The sequence below is a fragment of the Mya arenaria genome, chromosome 6 (assembly GCF_026914265.1).
Source record: "Mya arenaria isolate MELC-2E11 chromosome 6, ASM2691426v1".
NCBI classification, from domain to species: Eukaryota; Metazoa; Mollusca; class Bivalvia; order Myida; family Myidae; genus Mya; species Mya arenaria.
This window is the reverse complement of record NC_069127.1, coordinates 79,661,618-79,682,739: the sequence shown is the minus strand read 5'-3', so window position 1 is coordinate 79,682,739 and position 21,122 is coordinate 79,661,618. Positions and strand designations below refer to the sequence as shown.

Here is a 21,122-nt window from a genome sequence, read left to right as displayed (position 1 = left end):
CCTGACTTTACTTCAAACAACAAGAAGTTCCTGACTTTGTCTCAAACAACAAGAAGTTCCTGACTTTGTCTCAAACAACAAGAAGTTCCTGACTTTGTCTCAAACAATAAGAAGTTCCTGTGTGTCTCAAACAACAAGAAGTTCCTGACTTTGTCTCAAACAATAAGAAGTTCCTGACTTTGTCTCAAACAATAAGAAGTTCCTGTGTGTCTCAAACAACAAGAAGTTCCTGACTTTATCTCAAACAACAAGAAGTTCTTGACTTTATCTCAAACAACAAGAAGTTCCTGACTTTACTTCAAGCAACGAGTACTTCTTGACTTTGCTTCAAACAGCAAGAAGTTCCTGACTTTGCTTCAATCAACAAGAAGTACCTGACTTTACTCCCCCCCAAAAAGAAGTTCCTGACTTTGCTTCAAACAACAATAAGTTCCTGACTTTGCTTCAAACAACAAGAAGTTCCAGACTTTGCTTCAAACAATGAGTACTTCCTGACTTTGCTTCAACCAACAAGAAGTTCCTGACTTTGCTTCAAACAACAAGAAATTCCTGACTTTGCTTCAAACAACAAGAAATTCCTGACTTTACTTTAAACAACAAGAAGTTCCTGACTTTGCTTCAAACAAAAAGAAGTTCCTGACTTTGCTTCAAACAACAAGAAGTTCCTGACTTTACTTCAAACAACAAGAAAATCCTGACTTTGCTTCAAACAAAAAGAAGTTCCTGACTTTGCTTCAAACAAAAAGAAGTTCCTGACTTTGCTTCAAACAACAAGAAGTTCCTGACTTTACTTCAAACAATAAGAAGTTCCTGACTTTGCTTCAAACAACAAGAAGTTCCTGACTTTTCTTCAAACAAAAAGAAGTTCCTGACTTTACTTCAAACAACAAGAAGTTCCTGACTTTGCTTCAAACAAAAAGAAGTTCCTGACTTTGCTTCAAACAAAAAGAAGTTCCTGACTTTGCTTCAAACAACAAGAAGTTCCTGACTTTACTTCAAACAACAAGAAGTTCCTGACTTTGCTTCAAACAACAAGAAGTTCCTGACTTTTCTTCAAACAAAAAGAAGTTCCTGACTTTGCTTCAACCAACAAGAAGTTCCTGACTTTGTCTCAAACAACAAAAAGTTCCTGACTTTGTCTCAAACAACAAGAAGTTCCTGACTTTACTTCAAACAACAAGAAGTTCCTGACTTTGTCTCAAACAATAAGAAGTTCCTGACTTTGTCTCAAACAACAAGAAGTTCCTGACTTTACTTCAAACAACAAGAAGTTCCTGACTTTGTCTCAAACAACAAGAAGTTCCTGACTTTGTCTCAAACAATAAGAAGTTCCTGACTTTGTCTCAAACAATAAGAAGTTCCTGTGTGTCTCAAACAACAAGAAGTTCCTGACTTTGTCTCAAACAATAAGAAGTTCCTGACTTTGTCTCAAACAATAAGAAGTTCCTGTGTGTCTCAAACAACAAGAAGTTCCTGACTTTATCTCAAACAACAAGAAGTTCTTGACTTTATCTCAAACAACAAGAAGTTCCTGACTTTACTTCAAGCAACGAGTACTTCTTGACTTTGCTTCAAACAGCAAGAAGTTCCTGACTTTGCTTCAATCAACAAGAAGTACCTGACTTTACTCCCCCCCCAAAAGAAGTTCCTGACTTTGCTTCAAACAACAATAAGTTCCTGACTTTGCTTCAACCAACAAGAAGTTCCTGACTTTGTCTCACACAACAAGAAATTCCTGACTTTACTTCAAACTACAAGAAGTTCCTGACTTTACTTCAAACAACAAGAAGTTCCTGACTGTGCTTCAAACAACAAGAAGTTCCTGACTTTGCTTCAAACAAAAAGAAGTTCCTGACTTTGCTTCAAACAACAAGAAGTTCCTGACTTTGCTTCAAACAACAAGATGTTCCTGACTTTGTCTCAAACAACAAGAAGTTCCTGACTTTGCTTCAAACAACAAGAAGTTCCTGACTTTGCTTCAAACAACTAGAAGTTCCTGACTTTGTCTCACACAACAAGAAATTCCTGACTTTACTTCAAACTACAAGAAGTTCCTGACTTTGTCTCAAACAACAAGAAATTCCTGACTTTACTTCAAACAACAAGAAGTTCCTGACTGCTTCAAACAACAAGAAGTTCCTGACTTTGCTTCAAACAACAATAAATTCCTGACTTTACTTCAAACAACAAGATGTTCCTGACTTTGTCTCAAACAACAAGAAGTTCCAGACTTTGCTTCAAACAACGAGTACTTTCTGACTTTGCTTCAACCAACAAGAAGTTCATGACTTTGCTTCAAGCAACGAGTACTTCTTGACTTTACTTCAAACAGCAAGTACTTCCTGACTTTGCTTCAAACAACAAGAAATTCCTGACTTTACTTCAAACAACAAGAAGTTCCTGACTTTGCTTCAAACAACAAGAAGTTCCTGACTTTGCTTCAAACAACAAGAAGTTCCTGACTTTATTTCAAACAACAAGAAGTTCCTGACTTTGTCTCAAACAACAAGAAATTCCTGACTTTGTCTCAAACAACAAGAAATTCCTGACTTTGTCTCAAACAACAAGAAACTACTGACTTTACTTCAAACAACAAGAAATCCCTGACTTTATTTCAAACAACAAGAAGTTCCTGACTTTGCTTCAAACAACAAGAAGTTCCTGACTTTGTCTCAAACAACAAGAGATTCCTGACTTTGCTTCAAACAACAAGAAGTACCTGACTTTACTTCAAACAACAAGAAGTTCCTGACTTTGTCTCAAACAACAAGAAGTTCCTGACTTTTCTCAAACAACAAGAAGTTCCTGACTTTGTCTCAAACAACAAGAAGTTCCTGACTTTGTCTCAAACAACAAGAAGTTCCTGACTTTGCCCCAAACAACAAGAAGTTCTTGACTTTGTCTCAAACAACAAGAAACTCCTGACTTTACTTCAAACAACAAGAGATTCCTGACTTTGCTTCAAACAACAAGAAGTACCTGACTTTACTTCAAACAACAAGAAGTTCCTGACTTTGTCTCAAACAACAAGAAGTTCCTGACTTTTCTCAAACAACAAGAAGTTCCTGACTTTGTCTCAAACAACAAGAAGTTCCTGACTTTGTCTCAAACAACAAGAAGTTCCTGCATTTGCCCCAAACAACAAGAAGTTCCTGACTTTGTCTCAAACAACAAGAAGTTCCTGACTTTGTCTCAAACAACAAGAAGTTCCTGACTTTATCTCAAACAACAAGAAGTTCCTGACTTTGTCTCAAACAACAAGAAGTTCCTGACTTTGCTTCAAACAACAAGAAATTTTCAATAAGATTTCAAATTATAAGAAGTTTTTGATAATGTTTCAAAAAAACAAGTTCCTGGCTATGCTTCAAACACCAAGACATTCCTGAATATCAGGGCCTGGCAACAATATGTGGGTGCTCTAATCTGATCCCCATGTCTGTCTGTCTGTATGTCAGCACAAACATATATATATAGGTTTATAGGTTTTACTGACACTAGAGTTAGGGGCTTTTCTGTATAGTTTCTATATGAAAAACTCATTAAAGCCCCTCCTTGTGAGCTATTTGTGAAAGAAGAAAAAACATCATAAGCAATAAAATTAAAATAATAATAAAGGTGCAATAACTCAGTATCTGTATATATTAATAGGGGCAGTTATTGAGTTATTGCATTAATATGATGAAATGTTAAAACCTCCATCTGTCAATCCACATGTTCTATGGGTTTTCTTCTTAATAACTTATAAAATATTGTAGCTATCAACTTGAAACTTCATAGATTGGCCCACAGCTTAACTAGTAACAGTTCACTTTTTTGTTACAAGTAATATGACTCCAATTTGATATTGTCAAACTGTATGGCCCTTTGTAATTTTATTAAAATTCAGCTTGTTGGTATACTTTTTTCAGACCTTGAAAAATTCTGAAAATAAACTGAATGGAACTTAAAGCATCTTTATAATAATGGTAATGTAAACTAATGAACAAGAACCATAACTCTATGACCCATTGTCACAAGTTTGTCAAGTATATCATTCAGGGCCATTGTAAATGATGTGATGTTGTCTATTGTTAAGCTTCATGCAATAAGAACTTTCGAATAAAGCTTCAAACAACAAGAAGTTCCTGACTTTGTCTCAAACAACAAGAAGTTCCTGATTATGCTTTAAACAAGTTCTTAATAAGGTTCCAAATCAAAAGAAGTTCCTGCTTGTGCTACACACAACAAGACATTCCTAAGTGTCCATCATTGCAAACACATGTTCAAGATTTTGTTTTTGTCAAGAAATGCTATAAAACATTAAAACAGAGGGTACCCTCAAATACATAGAATTTCTAATTTGTTGTTCATGTACCATTTTATCCCAGAAGTATACCATTTTAAACAACCAGAAGACCGATGTTCCATTTAAAAACACATTTAAGTGTATATCACATTCAAAGAGCCATGTCCTGTCTCAAACAACAAGTAGATCCATGTGTCATTTCAAACAAAAGGTAGATCCATGTTTGATTTCAAACAACAGGTAGTTCCATGTTCTATTTCAAACAACAAGTAGATCCATGTTCCATTTCAAACAACAGGTATTTCCATGTTCCATTTCAAACAACAGGTAGATCCATGTTCCATTTCAAAGAACAGGTGGACCCATGTTCCATTTCAAAGAACTGGTAGATCCATGTTTCATTTTAAACAACAGGTATTTCCATGTTCAATTTCAAACAACAGGAAGTTCCATGTTCTATTTCAAACAACAAGTATTTCCATGTTCCATTTCAAACAACAGGAAGATCCATGCTCCATTTCAATCAACAGGTAGTTACATGTTCCATTTCAAATAGCAGGTAGTTCCGTGTTTGATTTCAAACAACAGGTAGATCCATGTTCCATTTCAAACAACAAGATTTTGTGAACACAATATCAAACAACAAGTTCTGTTTAAGAGCCAAGAAGTTTATGCATACACTTTTTAAAACAACAAGTAGACCCATGTTCCATTTTAAACAAAAGTTTTTTTGTGTACACAATTTCAGGAGTAGATGATTATATATTTTAAACAAGAAGTCTTGACATTCAATGCAGCGGCACTGTAAGCCATTTTGGACTGTTATTAAGTAGAATCAATTTAACCAAGAAAATTATGTAATTTAAATTTGAAGATTTTTTTTATAGATAAAGTAAGTAGATGGAAGTATGTTTGAGAAAAAGGTTAATTACCCACAGGATTCTATTTTCTTGTCCTTTAATATAAAAAATAACATTAATATGAAAATGAAGTGTGTCTAAATACCTATATAGCGAAAGTTTTGACATGTCTGCATGTGACAGGCTGTATATTTGTTTTTTATTTATCATCTCCTATTTTAGTTCTTGTATCAAGTTCCTTGGTTTAGAAACTTAATTGGCAAAGGGTGGATGACTTTCTCTTTAAAATGAGATACCTTTTTATGAATTTAAATTTTGAGATGAAAGCTTATCTTCTTAAATTTCACATCTCAAATTCTCTGTGAATTATCATAAAGTGGGGAAGTGTTGTAGCGTCCCATTGTTGGGCGATGGTTTATATGATGATCATTAGATATAATCTGATAACACAGAGACCCCTGAAAATGAAAAATTTCCTTCATCAAAAAACAGAAATCCTGCTTATGGAAAGTGAATGTAAAATGATGAAAATAAAATATGATGCTTCTGTGTGTCAGTTTTAGAAACATATACCAGTTTGCAATGAAACAGTTTGACATATTACACATTTTACATGTAAAAAATTTTGTAAAGGCAGTCTTTGCTAAAATTTGGACTGGTAGTTTTTTTTTGTGAAAATATATTTTGAATGTAATGCTTTAATAGTATTTTGTAAGTGAAAGTGAATTAAAAAGGATATTTCAGAGCTATGGCTTAGGTTCTGTGGAGCTTGGGAGAGTTGTGGTTCCTGAATGTTAGTTCCTAGTCGTCTGAGAATGGTTCCAGTGGTCTTGGTACCCACACTCAATGGTAACATTTATTAAGTTCTGTATAAGAATTGTTCATGAATCATCAAAATACACTTCAGTATTACTTTATTTAAAAAACTGAGTATCTGTGCTCTCTCTTGGATTGATATTGATAAAGGGTTTTGATGCAATATCAAGATTTGTTATTTTAAGAATGAAGAACATTCATAACAAGGTTCACCACTTTTCCTTGCAATTTTTCCAAATCATAAATCTGATCAAATCGTAAATTCGGAAATATCATTCTATCTGCGATTCTGATGCCAAGTCAGTCTTATCTGAAACTTCTTGTGTAAAAACAACCTCTAAAGTTTCTGAATGAAATTGGCTGAGGTTTATGAATGAAAGTTTCTTCCTGCGTATCCACTACCTTAGTGGGTGGGGAGATAAGAATGATAGAGAGGGATAAGGGGAGATAACTCCATGCTGCTTGATAAAGTGAAGAACTAAACTTTGTCTACTTTTCGCCTATCGTGTAGAAATCAAAACTCAATGATGGTAACAGGTTACTTTATGGCTAGTCCTGGAGAGTTATTAGGTTCTGCGACTGGGGCTCGACCTGATTGATATTTAGAAAGATTATCGAAAGACGCTAAAACGACCCATGGTGTTAAAAACATTCATCTTAAAGGTCTAACGGTCGCTAACCTAAGGATGTGCCGTAGGGTTCCTGACTAGGACAGACGCATTGTTCATCATGCATGTATCTGTTTCATTTAAATGCTGATGTTCTCGCTTATGAAAAATTTGATTTTATCAAAACGAAAAAGAATGTTTCTGTTAATGCCTATCTGAATTAAAACATGATTTAGTGATTCCAGTTGACTAATTAATGAGTTTTGGAAACATCTCTGCAGGGGGAGGCTTGAATAGGTCTGGGTAGGGGCACGTCCAGAAGATAGCGAGCTTTTATAGATGTTACGATAATTTGACACCTTATGACATGAGAAATATATTTATTATATCTGCAAATTTCATCAGAAAGGAAGATGGAAACATGGGGTGAACACTTCCTATGCTTATATTCCAGTATCTGTTTGAGATTTTAGATTGAAACTCAGCGTATTTAAAAACAGTGCAATTCAGGTGCAGGGTCACTTGGCATTATGTGAATAAAACAAGCAAGGGTAGATTATTAAAGCTCCCTCTGATATTAAACATGGAAGTCCTGATTGGTGCACGAGGGGGATTGATATGAATCTGAGAAAAAAAAAAAAAAAGACAAATACATTTGTTTTTAGTGATTATAATTTTAATCATTTAATGCTGAGCAGAGCCTTCCTGGTACATTACACTAGCGATTTCAGGGAGGGGCTTAGCCCCCCCCCCCCCCCCTCTTAAATTGTCAGTCTGGAGCTGTATTTAAAAAGCATCATAGTAACAATTTTCGATTTAGTGTAAAATTGCCTTTTTTCTAATTTGAATTTTAAGAAAACGAACAATGTTTGTACACCAAAAATATGAAATTAAGCAAGAAAATGGTCTAAACAATATATGCATATGAATAAATCTGATGAAAAGTAGCGGGTATATTAAATATTCAATGTAAAAAAGTACGAAATTCTCACTAAGTTGAAAATATTCACTTAGATGCTTATTGAATAGTAACGGCCCCTGGTTGAAAAATTATGCATTATTTACTCCATAATGCACCATTTCATTCTAAAATTAGCTATAGCTTTCTAAGAGATGTCCCCCAAAGCCCATTGACATGTTAACAGCCAATTTTGGGGGTTCTTGGGGGAGGGGGCTCATGCCCCGAGGTGCGCCCCTCAAGTGCGCCCCCTCTAACATCAAATCCTGGCTCAGCCGATGCATTATATTCTGTCTTATGTGCTTGATTCTTCTCATGGTAATTTTTAACAAAATGAATGATAATTAAAACTACTTTTGTAAAATTTGAATATTATGGTCCATTTCTATTAACTGTATTCAATAAAGTTATTGCACCTCTTGTCAGTTTGTGCAGATTGAAAGTTTTGTGGTACATAAAGATTCGGTTTCAAATTAATTTCGATCTTATCACTGCACATTTGATGTTATTAATATTTAGCACTAATGGATATGAAATAATAATGTCATTTTTTTAAAAGTTAAAGCAATTAGCATTATTTACATTTTTAATTTATTTTTAATAAAAATATTAGTTTCATTTATTTTAATAGGGCTAAAATGACAACGTAACCAGATACTCAATAAAAGTAAATCCTGTTAGCTTAATAATAATTTTCTTAAATATGAAATGTATATCTCTTAATTGATGTTGACTGTGTACGATATATATTTTTGACGATGTCATTGTTGCAAGTAGTGCAGAAGATCGCTGAGTTTGTGACCCAAGAAATTCATTGTGACCCTATCTATAATAGAAACCGTCCAATCTCAAACACCTATAACAATACATTGGAACAGTTGAACATAAATATTTGGTGATATAATTATTTTTTTTGTACATTATCATCTTCAGGCATCACATAACATTTACGGTCCCAGGGATATCGAATGTTCACGGCCATTTTCATAAGAACTATCTCAAATTGTTGGTGCCCATTCAAGACCAACCAGTACTCAATAATGTGATTTGATATTCACTTAAACACAAAAATCTACTTCATAATCTCAAAAACAAAAGACATTGGCTTGAGAGCATCAAACTTTGGTCTAAAAATTTCAGTTTATGTCCCATTGATGACAGATTTTCTTACCCCGACAGCCATTGTTTTAACAAGTTGATCATTACACTGATAGTGGTTCATTAGAGCTACAGACGGTGCCCCCTGCTAGATGTTGGAAATATTACTTCTACAATGAATTAACTACTTTCCTGAATAGCTCCATGTTATGCTATGGTAAAAATGACACATTAAAAACCCTGGGAGTTTGAAATTGGAGCTCTTCAATTGGAGGTATAGAATACTCTTCAACTGAAGGGACAACAACTTAAAATGCCATGTCCTATAAAATTTTCTGCAACCTTATCTCTTACTTATTAATCAAATCTATTGTTTTAATTTTGTTTATCTATTTTATTTATATTGAATGTGTAATTTGATTATTTTCACGCATAGTAGTTTATCAAATTTATTAATCAGAAAATGATGGGAAAATATTATTTCCAATAAAAATAAGAATCTGTAGCTTTCAAATTTATGTCCTTTGTAAAATATCATTTTATAATTATGCTTGATAGTGGACAGGAATAACAGTCTTTCAAAAATTATAAACTATTTATGTAATGTTGGATTTGTTTAAAAATGCAGAGTATATTCAAACAACTGTACTTATACCAACAGCTGATCAAAGGTACTTACATCTTATTTATTCATAATTATATTATTTACTGCTAATAGATATAGAGGATAATTGATTGTTTCAGTTTAAGATTGTAATATTTTCACTGAATGAGCGCCGAAAGCTATATTAAGCAAGTGAAATATTTACTTTTGGTGTTCAAGGGGTGAAATATATATTGCCATCTTACACTGAAACAAACATTTTTTTTCTTTTTATTGTATGCCTAAAAAGGATTTTAAATGACAGTTTACGCAAGTGTTTCAGAAAAGTGTGCCAAATTGTATGCCACGTTAACCAAACTTATACTTCACTTTCATGTTCACTTTCTTTTTATTTCACATTTTGCTTTTTCTACTATTTTATTTTGCGGTGAAAAATATTTAATATTATCCAATCCCTATTTTCTCGGCTTCTTAAGATAATGTCCATAAACAAGATAAGGAAAACCACTTTTAGTTGGCATTTCCCGGTGTTCATTTAAAGTAAATGTTACACTTAATACTAAAAGCCCGCCATATTTGCCAAGCTTTCCAAATTTTCTCCTCGCCAGCTTCTCAGTCGGAAAAATAATTTAAAATAGTGTAGTTTCCACTCTCAGCATTCTTGTTGCCATGGCAACAGAACTCTCCGGTCCACAAGTAGTGATCAAAAGTTCTTCGGAGCTGAAAGCATTTAGGCAAACCACATTTTTAGCCCTCTTGTCGATTTCCGTGACATAAGCAGCAGAGTTGTTACATTTTCTAGTTGTGTGGGCATTATCAGAAACAATGATTGATTTCCACTAGAAAAATGCTGTTCGTAATTTTCTCCATCTGTTGATGTTGTTTCCCTAACATCCTCCACTAAATGTTTGTTTCTGTTTCTTGGCATTGATTTGTTATCAAAAGTATTATGAATGCATGCATAAGAAGGTAGTAATGAAAGTTTTAAGGTGGCATTGTTTTATTGACTAATTTAAAACGTTGCAAAAAGATAATTTTAGGTGAAAGTGAGTGCAACGTCCGTGAGCTGACGATTACATGTGAAGAAAAAAAAGATTTCGCAAAAATCTTTTAATACCGACTGCAACATTTTCTTGCACATGTAACTTAAGGTCCAAGTAGAAGTATAAGTTGTGTTTTACTACCTTTCTATAATTTATTTATGCATACAATTATTCAATGAAGGAGGATATTTGCATATCCGACATGCATTTTCTATAAAGATGAAAAATTAAGACCAGAAAATGTAAAGAAAAAAATAAAAGTATAATAATTGAAATGAGGTATGGTTACCGTCCAACTGAAATTTCAACCACTCTCAAAATGGAAAGTGATAAATTTGAAACTGGATATTTGGAGTAGTACAATTTATTTAAATGACAAAGTCATTATTTCAAGTGCAGAAACATGTAAGATTATAACATCCTAGCAACTTGAACATGTATTGGATATGATGAGTTACCCGATTATGAAATAGCAAAATGCCTTTTGCTTATAGCACTCTTGCATCGCAGCAAAGATTTCACTGAATGAAGTGTCCACGATTTTGACAGCACCATGGTGTGTAAAGGGCTTCATTGTTGGTCGTATTTACGCGTATTTCACCGAGCATCTCTGTTGGGTTTCCGCGCTGATACCCGTGTGTACCTGCTTTCCCTGACAACTGCGATTTCATTCAATAAGCTTTTATCACAAATAATAAACAATCGAACAATATCGGGACTTCCCAACGGGTAATGGAAAGCTCTTTATCAGTGAAAAGATGACAATTTCACGCTGTTACATTCACAAAAGTGACTTAAGCATCAGTTAATACCATCAAATGATGGTAAATACCAAGCTTCATACAGATAATAATGCGATAAATTGATTTTTGGTTGCCATTATATTTATTTAGATAGATAATGAGGACTCTCTAATTCAAACAAGTTTGTCCATGTTTACAATTTGGTTACATTTCTTTTCATTTTCAAGATAATTTAATATTTTTTTAAATATTTACCCAGATGGGTTCTTAATCTTTCCGATGGTCCTAGTAAATATAATGCACATTTTGTTGCAGTTTTTGCAATGAAAATTTACTTGTATTGTAAAAGTTTTACTTCATTATTTCAAAAAGCCAATATTGGTAGACATATAACGTATTTAAAAAATAACAATAGATAATAAATTGGTGCACTGTAGCCGGAGAAGGTGTGCATTAAAACTTACATTGATGTAGTTTTATTACATTTTTAATATCAATATTTCCAACATAATCGTTAGAAAACTGTAGTCTAGACAGGTTTCATACTCTGCATTTACATTTTCATAGCCTATAATTTGCTAAATGAATTGTCACCTAGCCTGAATTATTCCTTGAATAACTGTATGACATTATTGAATAGGATGAGTTAGTTGTTGTTATATTTAATGAACAATTTCAAATATTGCTTATAAGCACTAATCAAAATGATAAATTTGTGCTGCATTGGGTCCCATTAATTTTATCATAAGAAAGGGAAAATTTTGAAAGGTGATTAAATCCACATTTATTTACATTTGCTTTGATTCATACATTTATAAATGGAATATTTTCATCGTCTTCGGCCATTGAAACCAACAACAAGTAAAAGTTTTGTTCAACATGGAGAAAAAATCTGAATGCGGACAAAATAACGATCTGGTCTGAATTCAAACCAACTAATGATAGTAATTATGATGGAAAAAAAAGCACAATATTTATTTAATTCATATTTTATTTGACAGGTAAATAAACAGATGATCCGTTTTATCTCTTCTATTTGGCCGCCATATATCAAAATATGAAAAACACTGAAAGTGACATAAACGATAGTAAAAATATTTGCCTTACGTTAAATGATAAATGCTTATTTGAATTAACTGTCTTTTAGGGCGTGGTGTAGTTAATAGGTTTATGCCTCTAATAACATAATGCCAAACCTCTATTTTACTTTTCAAGAAAAGGGCTAAAAAGGTGTTATTAAAAACTTGGTTCATATAAATGACCATGAAAACGAGGACAATTTTACAATGTGTTTATTGTTCAGTGTTCTTTTATTTGCAAGCCTATTTTATGAGCATCCAACAGTTTTCTTTTTTTCAAGGAAAGGCAGTCAGTTGTCCCGCAATCTAATGACAATGGTAACTATGTCGATTTTTTTTAGTAAATATTTGTTTTCTAAATTGCTGTTATGTATGGTAAGACATGTATAATTTAAGATTCTACGGTATCATAATAATTGTCTTCCATTCTTCTAAAATCAAGATTAAAGTGATTTGAAAATAATTTAATGATATTAAAAGTAGTATACTTTTTGAATATTTTTGTACTTGAGCTGAGACCAATCTGCATGAACTATTTGGAGTTATTACCTTAGGGAAGGGTGTTACTTTGACATTAAGTGTTTAAATGAATACTGCATTTAGAGGATCTCACATGAGTGCCGTCATTTAGATAGCATTTATTAGACATGTTTTTTTTAAAATTGATAAAAAAACGATCATTGGCGAGGTTTTTTTGCAATTTTAGTAAATGAGTTTAATAAATTTCATATTGATTGACCATGAATGTGAGATTCTATTTAAATCATAAATACTTAATCTACAGCGCTAAATACATAATACACCGCTATATGGTCGGCCGTTTTCAACGCAATTTATAAATGACTTCAAGTCACACTTTTTGGATAGATATTTCACTAGTTATATATCAAAAAATAAATAATGACATTATTTCATGATTGCAATGTCATTTATGATATATATTGTATTTATTGCATAAGGGTTTATTTTTACAAAATTTCCTTGAAACCTACTGAACAAACTATTGGTTTCTGATGATTGGGAGACAATGAAAGGAAAAACAGGGAGGACATCATTGCAGTCCTTGACGTGACCCTTAAATCGGAACCGCGTGGCTTAGTGAAACAAAATGGCTTGAGCTTGTATAAATTCCAAGTCGGTAAGCCAATAAGGCTAGAGAACATTTTCATATATTAACTCCACAATTTGAAACATTGGCTGCTGCTCTACCACACATGAATCTAATGGTTAATAAAGTCTGCATTTTTGTTTAATTACGTTTCTTAATGTATTAAGACAAACTACTGCTGGCGCCCCCTTTTTCACACCTTCTGTTCATGTGACCATTCTGAGGGGTTTTCTGGGAGTCAATTCCTCACCCCTTGCTATTCATTACATGGGGGCTTATCAGACTGGATGCTTGCCATATGTTTAAATTATGCAGTTGTTTGTTTAAGTAGAAAGCGCAGCAGCCTAACATGGGCGGAACTATGAAGAGAAAAGACCAATAGTCGTAATAAGGCGAAACGTGAGCATAAGTTTCAAGCAGCAAGGATCAACAAGTGCCGTTAGCTTAAAGTGACTCGCTCGTGTTTTGGGGCCAAAAATTAGTTTTCCCGGTAATGCATCCGAAAACACTTATTTTATCATCATTTTACTCTATGATATCGAAATTACAGAAAAAAAAAATACAGTTATAGCAAAATGAAGTATTTTGGTTTTAATACTGTTCGAACCCACGCCGGAGAAGTCAAGGAAAAAAGTAGAAAACAGCCATACAGCCCACACGGCCACCGGGACTTTAACAAAAGTGTTAAGGATACATTGATAACATCACATGATAATGTCAATCACATTACTAACGCTAATAAAAATTGTGGTCTTCAAAGATGATATTTGCTGAAGAGTTCCAGCTTTTGGTATTTTTGTTTTAACACTTTAGCACTTATGATTTGCCACACTTTATTTAGTAATTTTACAAACCATGAGCGAGTCAGTTTAAGGCTGTAACTGCTGATGATGGTCAACATCTAGCAAATATTTTGTTAAAAATAAAAAGCCCGAAAGAAAACCTGTTCATGAACCAACCCGTTGCCACAGTTTTACGAAATAAAGCTTGTTTCAAATGTGAAGAGTTTTTTTCATAGAAGTAAAAATTATAACATCAAATATGTTCTGTCTAGTGGAAATTAATTAGGGCTAGTACATCTTCCTGCCCGGACAAGCCTGCAGTGGTCTGAAAACACTAAGTCAAAGACTGTAAATGGATACAGCCATTGTATAATGTACTATTGATAGGCAGTGGCATTGTAAAAAATATCAATGACATAGTAAATATCAATGCTGAAAGGTGACATATATTGGTTAGAAGCACCAACTTCACATATGAGATAGTATATCAATCTCCAGTGATCTCCCTTGATGAGCACTGAAGATTTCTGACACCAGGTATGAAAACACCTGAATTGATGCTATCTAAGACCTTTAGAAAAAAAAAATTAAATCACGTATGTATGCAATACTTTATTATTGTTATATAATTTCAAATGAAAGAAAAGGTTCACTTTTTAAATGACTTAAATAATTTTCTTGTTCATCTCATGACATGTGTGGTGGCTGTGACTCTACAGCAAAGGGAAGTAACCGACATGTGTGGTGGCTGTGACTCTACAGCAAAGGGAAGTAACTGCTATGTGGATCTGGGTACTGTTAATTTGTTGCAACCTCCTATTAGTACCAAATGTTAATACAAATACTGGCAATTGACATTGTAAAAATTAGGGAACTGCCGCCAGTTTTAAACCAACTTGGCAATAGATTTTGTGTATCACTTCATGTTAATTAACACATTTCTACTGACAAATATGTTGCAATTACCTACAGAGTACCAAACATAAATATCAATGAAGACAAACTACAAGAAACATTTGAATTAAGGTCAATATCCTTCCAAGTGTGTATTAAATAATGCTGTTGTGATTATTAAATCTTGAAAACTTGGCCCAAACTAAGAAATAAAAAAAAGGATCTGACCATATTTAAGCATTCTTCAGTATGAGGGACTCTGAAATACAAATGGTAAAATTGCTAAGGTGTATATCAGGTTCTAGCAAAAGAATGGATGTTAAACTGTCTAAAATTGGGACAGCACATAGGTCAATATTGCAGCATTTTAAGTCCATGACCAAATTTAAATCTACCTGGTTAAAGTACTTTTGTATATGCGTGCACATTTGCTGTGATATTAAAGAATTTACTTATTCCCTATTCAAGGGCATTTTTTTTTTTAAATATTTAAGGAGAGCTGATTCTTAATTATGATGTCAAATATTATTTAGTGTCATTTTTTGTAAAAATTTTATATTCTTAACATCGGCGATTAGCTTGATTTCATTTCAATTATGATTTATGTTCGAGGCCCATTTTTGCTCTTCACACAAATGAAAATAATATTGACAAAACAGGTGTGAAATAACAGATTCGACACCTAAGAAAGAAGATTTCAGTGGATAATTGTTTCATTTGATCTGTGACAGAAGCGCGATGAAATGCATGGTGCAGTGCACTTGATATGAGGTTTAATATGATACTCAACTACCGACATAGAATACACTGTAGAATAATTTGCATTGAAGGATAGATAACCCATGAGTTATCTTTCCTTGAAAGCCGATTGATGTATTTTAGTGTAAAGATGTTCAAATATGGCACTAGAAGTTCGCTTGCCTAGCGCTCGGCATTTAAAGGGTAGTACTGGGAAAATGGTGTACTCCATACTAGTTCTGCCCAGGAAAGTTGTTTCCTGTGCTGTACACCAATCACGTTAAAGAACCAAGAGGTCTCTTTGCAAAAGAGCTAGGGTATCACACCTGGATCTCTTGTATCTCACTCTGTTTTTTCAAGTCTTCCAATGTCTGGATTTGACTGTGAATTTCTGTCACTTCTATCTCATGTCACTCATTTCAACACAGTTTAAGTTGTGATGGCATCACAGCGGGGTCAAGCCATAAAGCAGCCAATGGACGCAGGCAAACTTTGATCAACACACATAAACAAACTAGGATTTATCCTGCTACAATAGTCACACCTCACCCTGATCAAGGGAAAATTAACATCAGATAATATGAAGATAATACAGCTTTCATCTTACTTACATGACCATATTTGTGTACTTTATCATGATTAAGACAAGGGAAGAAAGCTGCTTATTTTACCATCAAATCCTGATGTTTTGTTTTGATTAAAAAGTGTTGTAAGCTGATTAGAAGGTGTCCACAGTAAGCCGCTTTTTCATTGATATCATTGGAGAGAAGTATTAGGTTTGGTACGAAATTAAAGAAAACAATAGATTACGAGAGGATGAGTGTGCTTATGTCATTTTTTAGTATCTATTGCCATGGAAACTTGTTAGTTACAAAACCAAAAAAATATGTAGATTAATAAATAATGAGACTTAATTATTAATTTATATAAGTACAGCTGGTTGATCTGGTATCATATATTTCTCAGTAGTATTCATTCTAATCATAATGTAAGGTATTTGACACCCATATATCAAGAAAATCTTATTAATGACATTCATTATTATTATCTGTACACATTACCATAAAAGACAGTGGCTTATTACCTTAATCAAGCAGTTTTGACCCCAAGTACTCTTAATCCATAACTTCTAATTAATTTATTACTATGTCGATGTTTTCTTTACTTGGTAAATGATTATCCCCATTAGGTAATTCAGGCTATCAGTTACTTTAAGTGGAATCCCTAATACACTCCCTACTATGCTTTATGGCCCTTACTGTTGTGACAGTGAGGGACTATAACAGGAGCCACTTTGAATGTAGGTGTCACTTTTATAACGACTATTACTTGTTAACTTGTTAGGCCAATACATTCCTTTGCCTTTTTTTTACTTTTGATGGTTAGATTTAAAAAGTATGAAAAATTAAAAAAAAAATCAGGGAGTGCAACGATGGGGATCAGCAAGACCATGCATAAAATCATGGGGTTGAAATTAAGCAGAATCTTGAAAAAGATATGTTACCACAAGTGCCTAAAGACAAGAGGAATAAAACACACACAGTTTCAAAATATGAAAATGCCAGAATGCTCTATTAAGAAAACCACATATCAGTAAGCATGAATCCAAACAGTTGCTACACTGTTTTCATGTTAAAAGAATAACAGTTGAATTCATTTGTCTCCCACCATGTTCCTCAGCAGTTTTCAAACATACAAACAAATTAATTCCCTATCCATCCATCCCCAGCGGGTTGTCCACACCCCAGTCTCAGCTGTTGACTCTTCTATCTTGTCGCTTCTGCAATGGCGGCCATATCTGATAAATGTGCGCCATGTTGGATTGATGGTGGACATGTTGGAACTGTCTCTACCAGGACTGGCACCTCATCCTGTTTCTGCTGTGATGTATTGGTTTCAGCAACAAGTGTGCCTCTCATTTATTTAATTGGCTGATAATTGTCAGAAATGTTTCTGCCTGCACCTATGAAAAGGAACCTTCAGATGTTAAAAGTTAATTTGAGAGTCCATGAGAATATGACCACAGTGAGGCTGGACCCACAGCAACTTGGATGAGAGAAGGACCCCTTTTACATTACATTATCGTTAAGGGCTTCAATTTTTTGAAAATATTTAACCACTTGTTATAATAAGTGAGGAAAAAATGGTAAATTTAAAAGGAAAGAATTTAATTAAAACTATGGTTTTATACTAAGTACTTGTAATTACTATTAGTATATGTTTACATTTTTTTCAACAATTAAAAACGCTGCATATGGCTATACAAAACTGTTTTATTAGAGAAATTAACAACTTTTGAAGAATGACTACATAACTTCATTGCTCATTTTTTTCTGTTTCACTAGTACACTCACTTTTCCACTTTTTTACAGCGGTCTGCTTGTGAACAATTATCATGCAAGTGAATTCACAAGTTGTATTAAGTAACATATACTTTTTTGAATTTAGAAATATTTTCAAAAAATTACTAAAGGCAAAGTTTTCCCGAGATGGGGTCTCGGTTTTTAATCTAATGAAACGGCGTATGCATAATTTGTTAGAAAACATAATGAACATAATTGTGGCACACTTTGTGAGGCGCTGATAAAACATAGTTGTAGATTAACTTGTTTGAAACTCAGTGGCACTAAGCTGTGACCATTGATTAACAAATAGTTTAAACGTTATATATTTTATGATTGTGAAGAAAGCTATGATAACTTATATTAAGTCACCCTCGTTGGCATGATAATGCACGAGTGTGGTCTTGTGTTATGGGGGAAAATGTTTGGGAGTAACTGGAGAAAACCCACTTGTCCGGCTTGGTCACCACTGACCAAACTCACATGAGCCCAGTCTTGGAATCGAACCTGGGTCACCTGGGAGAAATGAGTGTGCTAACCACTGCGCTAACCAGACAACCGATTAAAAATAATTTAAATTAAACAAAAAGATATCTGGATAAATCCACTATGAGGCATCAATGATGGGTGAAATACAGCGTATCCAGGAGAATGTTGTCAATCCTTGTGAACAACAGGGATCTTCACCTATATGACAAAACTCATTTTGTGGTAGAGCCTGGAGAGGCCCTCCCCTATGAGGCAGCTCAAAACGTACAGAAGGTGCTACTGACAGCTATAAATACTGTTACAAAACCACTGGGTGTCCAAATATCGGCAACACAAGTTCAGGATTTAAGGAGGTACTCTGTAAATTTGTTAACACCTAGGGGTTTGGAAATAATTTCTTTGTATATTTTTTAATTCGCACCTTTCCCATGAAATTTCACATCTGTTTATATTGGATGTTATTGAAAGGCTGAGCTGTTTCAGTTTCTAGGTGTATTTCATGCCTGTCTCCATAGGAAATATGGGATTCCGTCAAAACATTGATTAGAAAATAACTGATTTTTTTTTCAGGCATATTTATATGTTTCACATTAGAGTATTTTTTTAAAATTATATTTCCTGGAACTTCCGCAGTTGTTAATGATGGATTCAGGATATAATGAAACAAAATTTTAATTTAAATCTACTATTGGGAGATATAAAATATGAGTATAATGTCAATCAATTTAGAATTGTTTCAACAAATTTGCCTGTAATTGGTGAAATTAAATGTTGATTTCCTTAACTAATTTACTTATCAAAAAGATGACAAGTTGTTATCTTAATCATGTTATCATTTCTTATAGGCATTAAGGGAAACCCTTAAAGGGTCTAGAATAAACACTATTAAAGACAGGTGGGCCCCGGAGCTCACACAAAGATAATGAAACAAGAATTGTTTTAAAAGTTAATGCTTTTGTTAAGGTGTGTGAAATTAAAGAAAGGATCCTTATACATTTATCTGTTAATCTGTGGTTTTTAAACACATTTAAAAACAACCAAACACTGGATGGTTTCCTATGACCTGTTGACTTTCAGTGATTTTTGCCCCAAAATCACAGGTGTCCTTAGATTAAACTTTACATTTTTAAATTTTCAATGCAGGCACTCACTCAATATCTAAACTCTCTGAGCTATCTCAGTAGCTGAGCACCGTGAAAAAGCGATTATCTGACCAATTATGGATGTGTTTACGCTTTTCTGAAACAGATAGAGCGGGGTTTTGTTAGTAAATGGCGTTTAAATCGGCACATTGTCACTATTTCTCACAAGGCTGTTACCACAGCACAGTAAAACTACTGCCATTTCTCTTATTGGTTTTCCATTGGCTAAATGGGAGGAGCCAGCAGAAATTGATAAGATATTCACTGCAAAGCTTCACTTTATTGCTTTGATTGACAGCTGGCTGTATCATCATATTCCTGTGCAATACCTGAGATTGCATGGCAAAATTCCATTTTTAAGCAAACTTTTCATGTTATGTGGTTGAAATGAACATTCTCAGTCATAAGCAAACACATCCACGGGTAATGATGAAAAGACTTCATTAGAACTTGTTATTTGAATATAGCAGTAACTGTTTATATTTTTAAAACAATATTTATTGTTATTTAAAAAACTGAATGAGTGAATTTTAAAACAAAAAGGACAAATGATATTTGGTGATATAAATCTGAACAGGATGCTTTTAGAAAGGACCAGGAGACAGATGCTGTTGGGTGCGTATGATTTTAAATAAGATGTTTTATTTTTTATATATTTCTATTTAATTAAGATATTTGTAATCATTCTGTTATGTGGCATGTTAAAAGGAGTCGCATTTGGTGCATTGTTCATATTGAAAGTTGAATATTGCACACATTATTTGTATATTAAGTATTGTTTTAAAGATATGTCATTAGTATTAACCAGAAAAGAATAAAATATAACATTATTAAATGTTACCCATACAGTGACATATAAAAGACCATTAGTTATGGAATTAATACATTTTAATAATAACTAGGTAATTAAAGCACTATAACATAATACAAATTCAACGGTATTTGACTTTGACATTTACCTGGAATACCTTGCTATTTACCCAGAACTGTCACTAGGGTTGGGATTTTGTAATTTCTTGTCATCACAACTATACACATCTGCAGCTAAATTAAGTTCTAGATAAAGTCACTGATACAGTACCTAGATATTCAGTGTAACTTGATTGTAGAATATAACTTCAGAATCATAACTATTAATAAATATGTTTTCCTTCCAATAAAAATACCACAATTATTTGGTATAGGAATTGACAGCTACCATAATTTTGACTGCATCAATTCTGAGTAACAGTCTTAATATCTTTTTTAATTTCATAATTTACTATCATTGCTATCACTCTTTGATAGAGACATTGTTGTCAAACTTAGGACATTATTGTTCAATGATTTACATTCAACTATTTCTGCGTGAGCAAATTCACTTTTCATGCGAGGAGGGCATTTTACGCCCATTACTGTATCATATTAACATCCGAAAGTGGCCTAATACCAATGATAAAGGGTCAAATTATGAAGATACTACTGTAATGATCTCACATTTGGATAATACCGGCCAAATCGCCTGACCTTCATGAATTAATGAATATAATTGAT

General features: G+C 33.4%; 1 protein-coding gene across 2 annotated transcripts in view; it reads left to right on the top strand.

Moving 5' to 3' along the window:
* Positions 1-21,122, top strand: part of LOC128239159 (PR domain zinc finger protein 1-like) — a 52,650-nt gene that overhangs the window by 9,922 nt on the left and 21,606 nt on the right. The window contains exon 1 of one of the 2 annotated variants that reach the window (XM_052955660.1): positions 19,901-20,204. The exons of the other annotated variant lie outside the window; for it this stretch is intronic. Coding sequence (XP_052811620.1) covers positions 20,138-20,204 — 67 coding nt within the window. The 5' untranslated portion in view covers positions 19,901-20,137. Of the gene's footprint in view, positions 1-19,900; positions 20,205-21,122 lie in introns of those variants that run through there. 2 annotated transcript variants of the gene reach the window in all.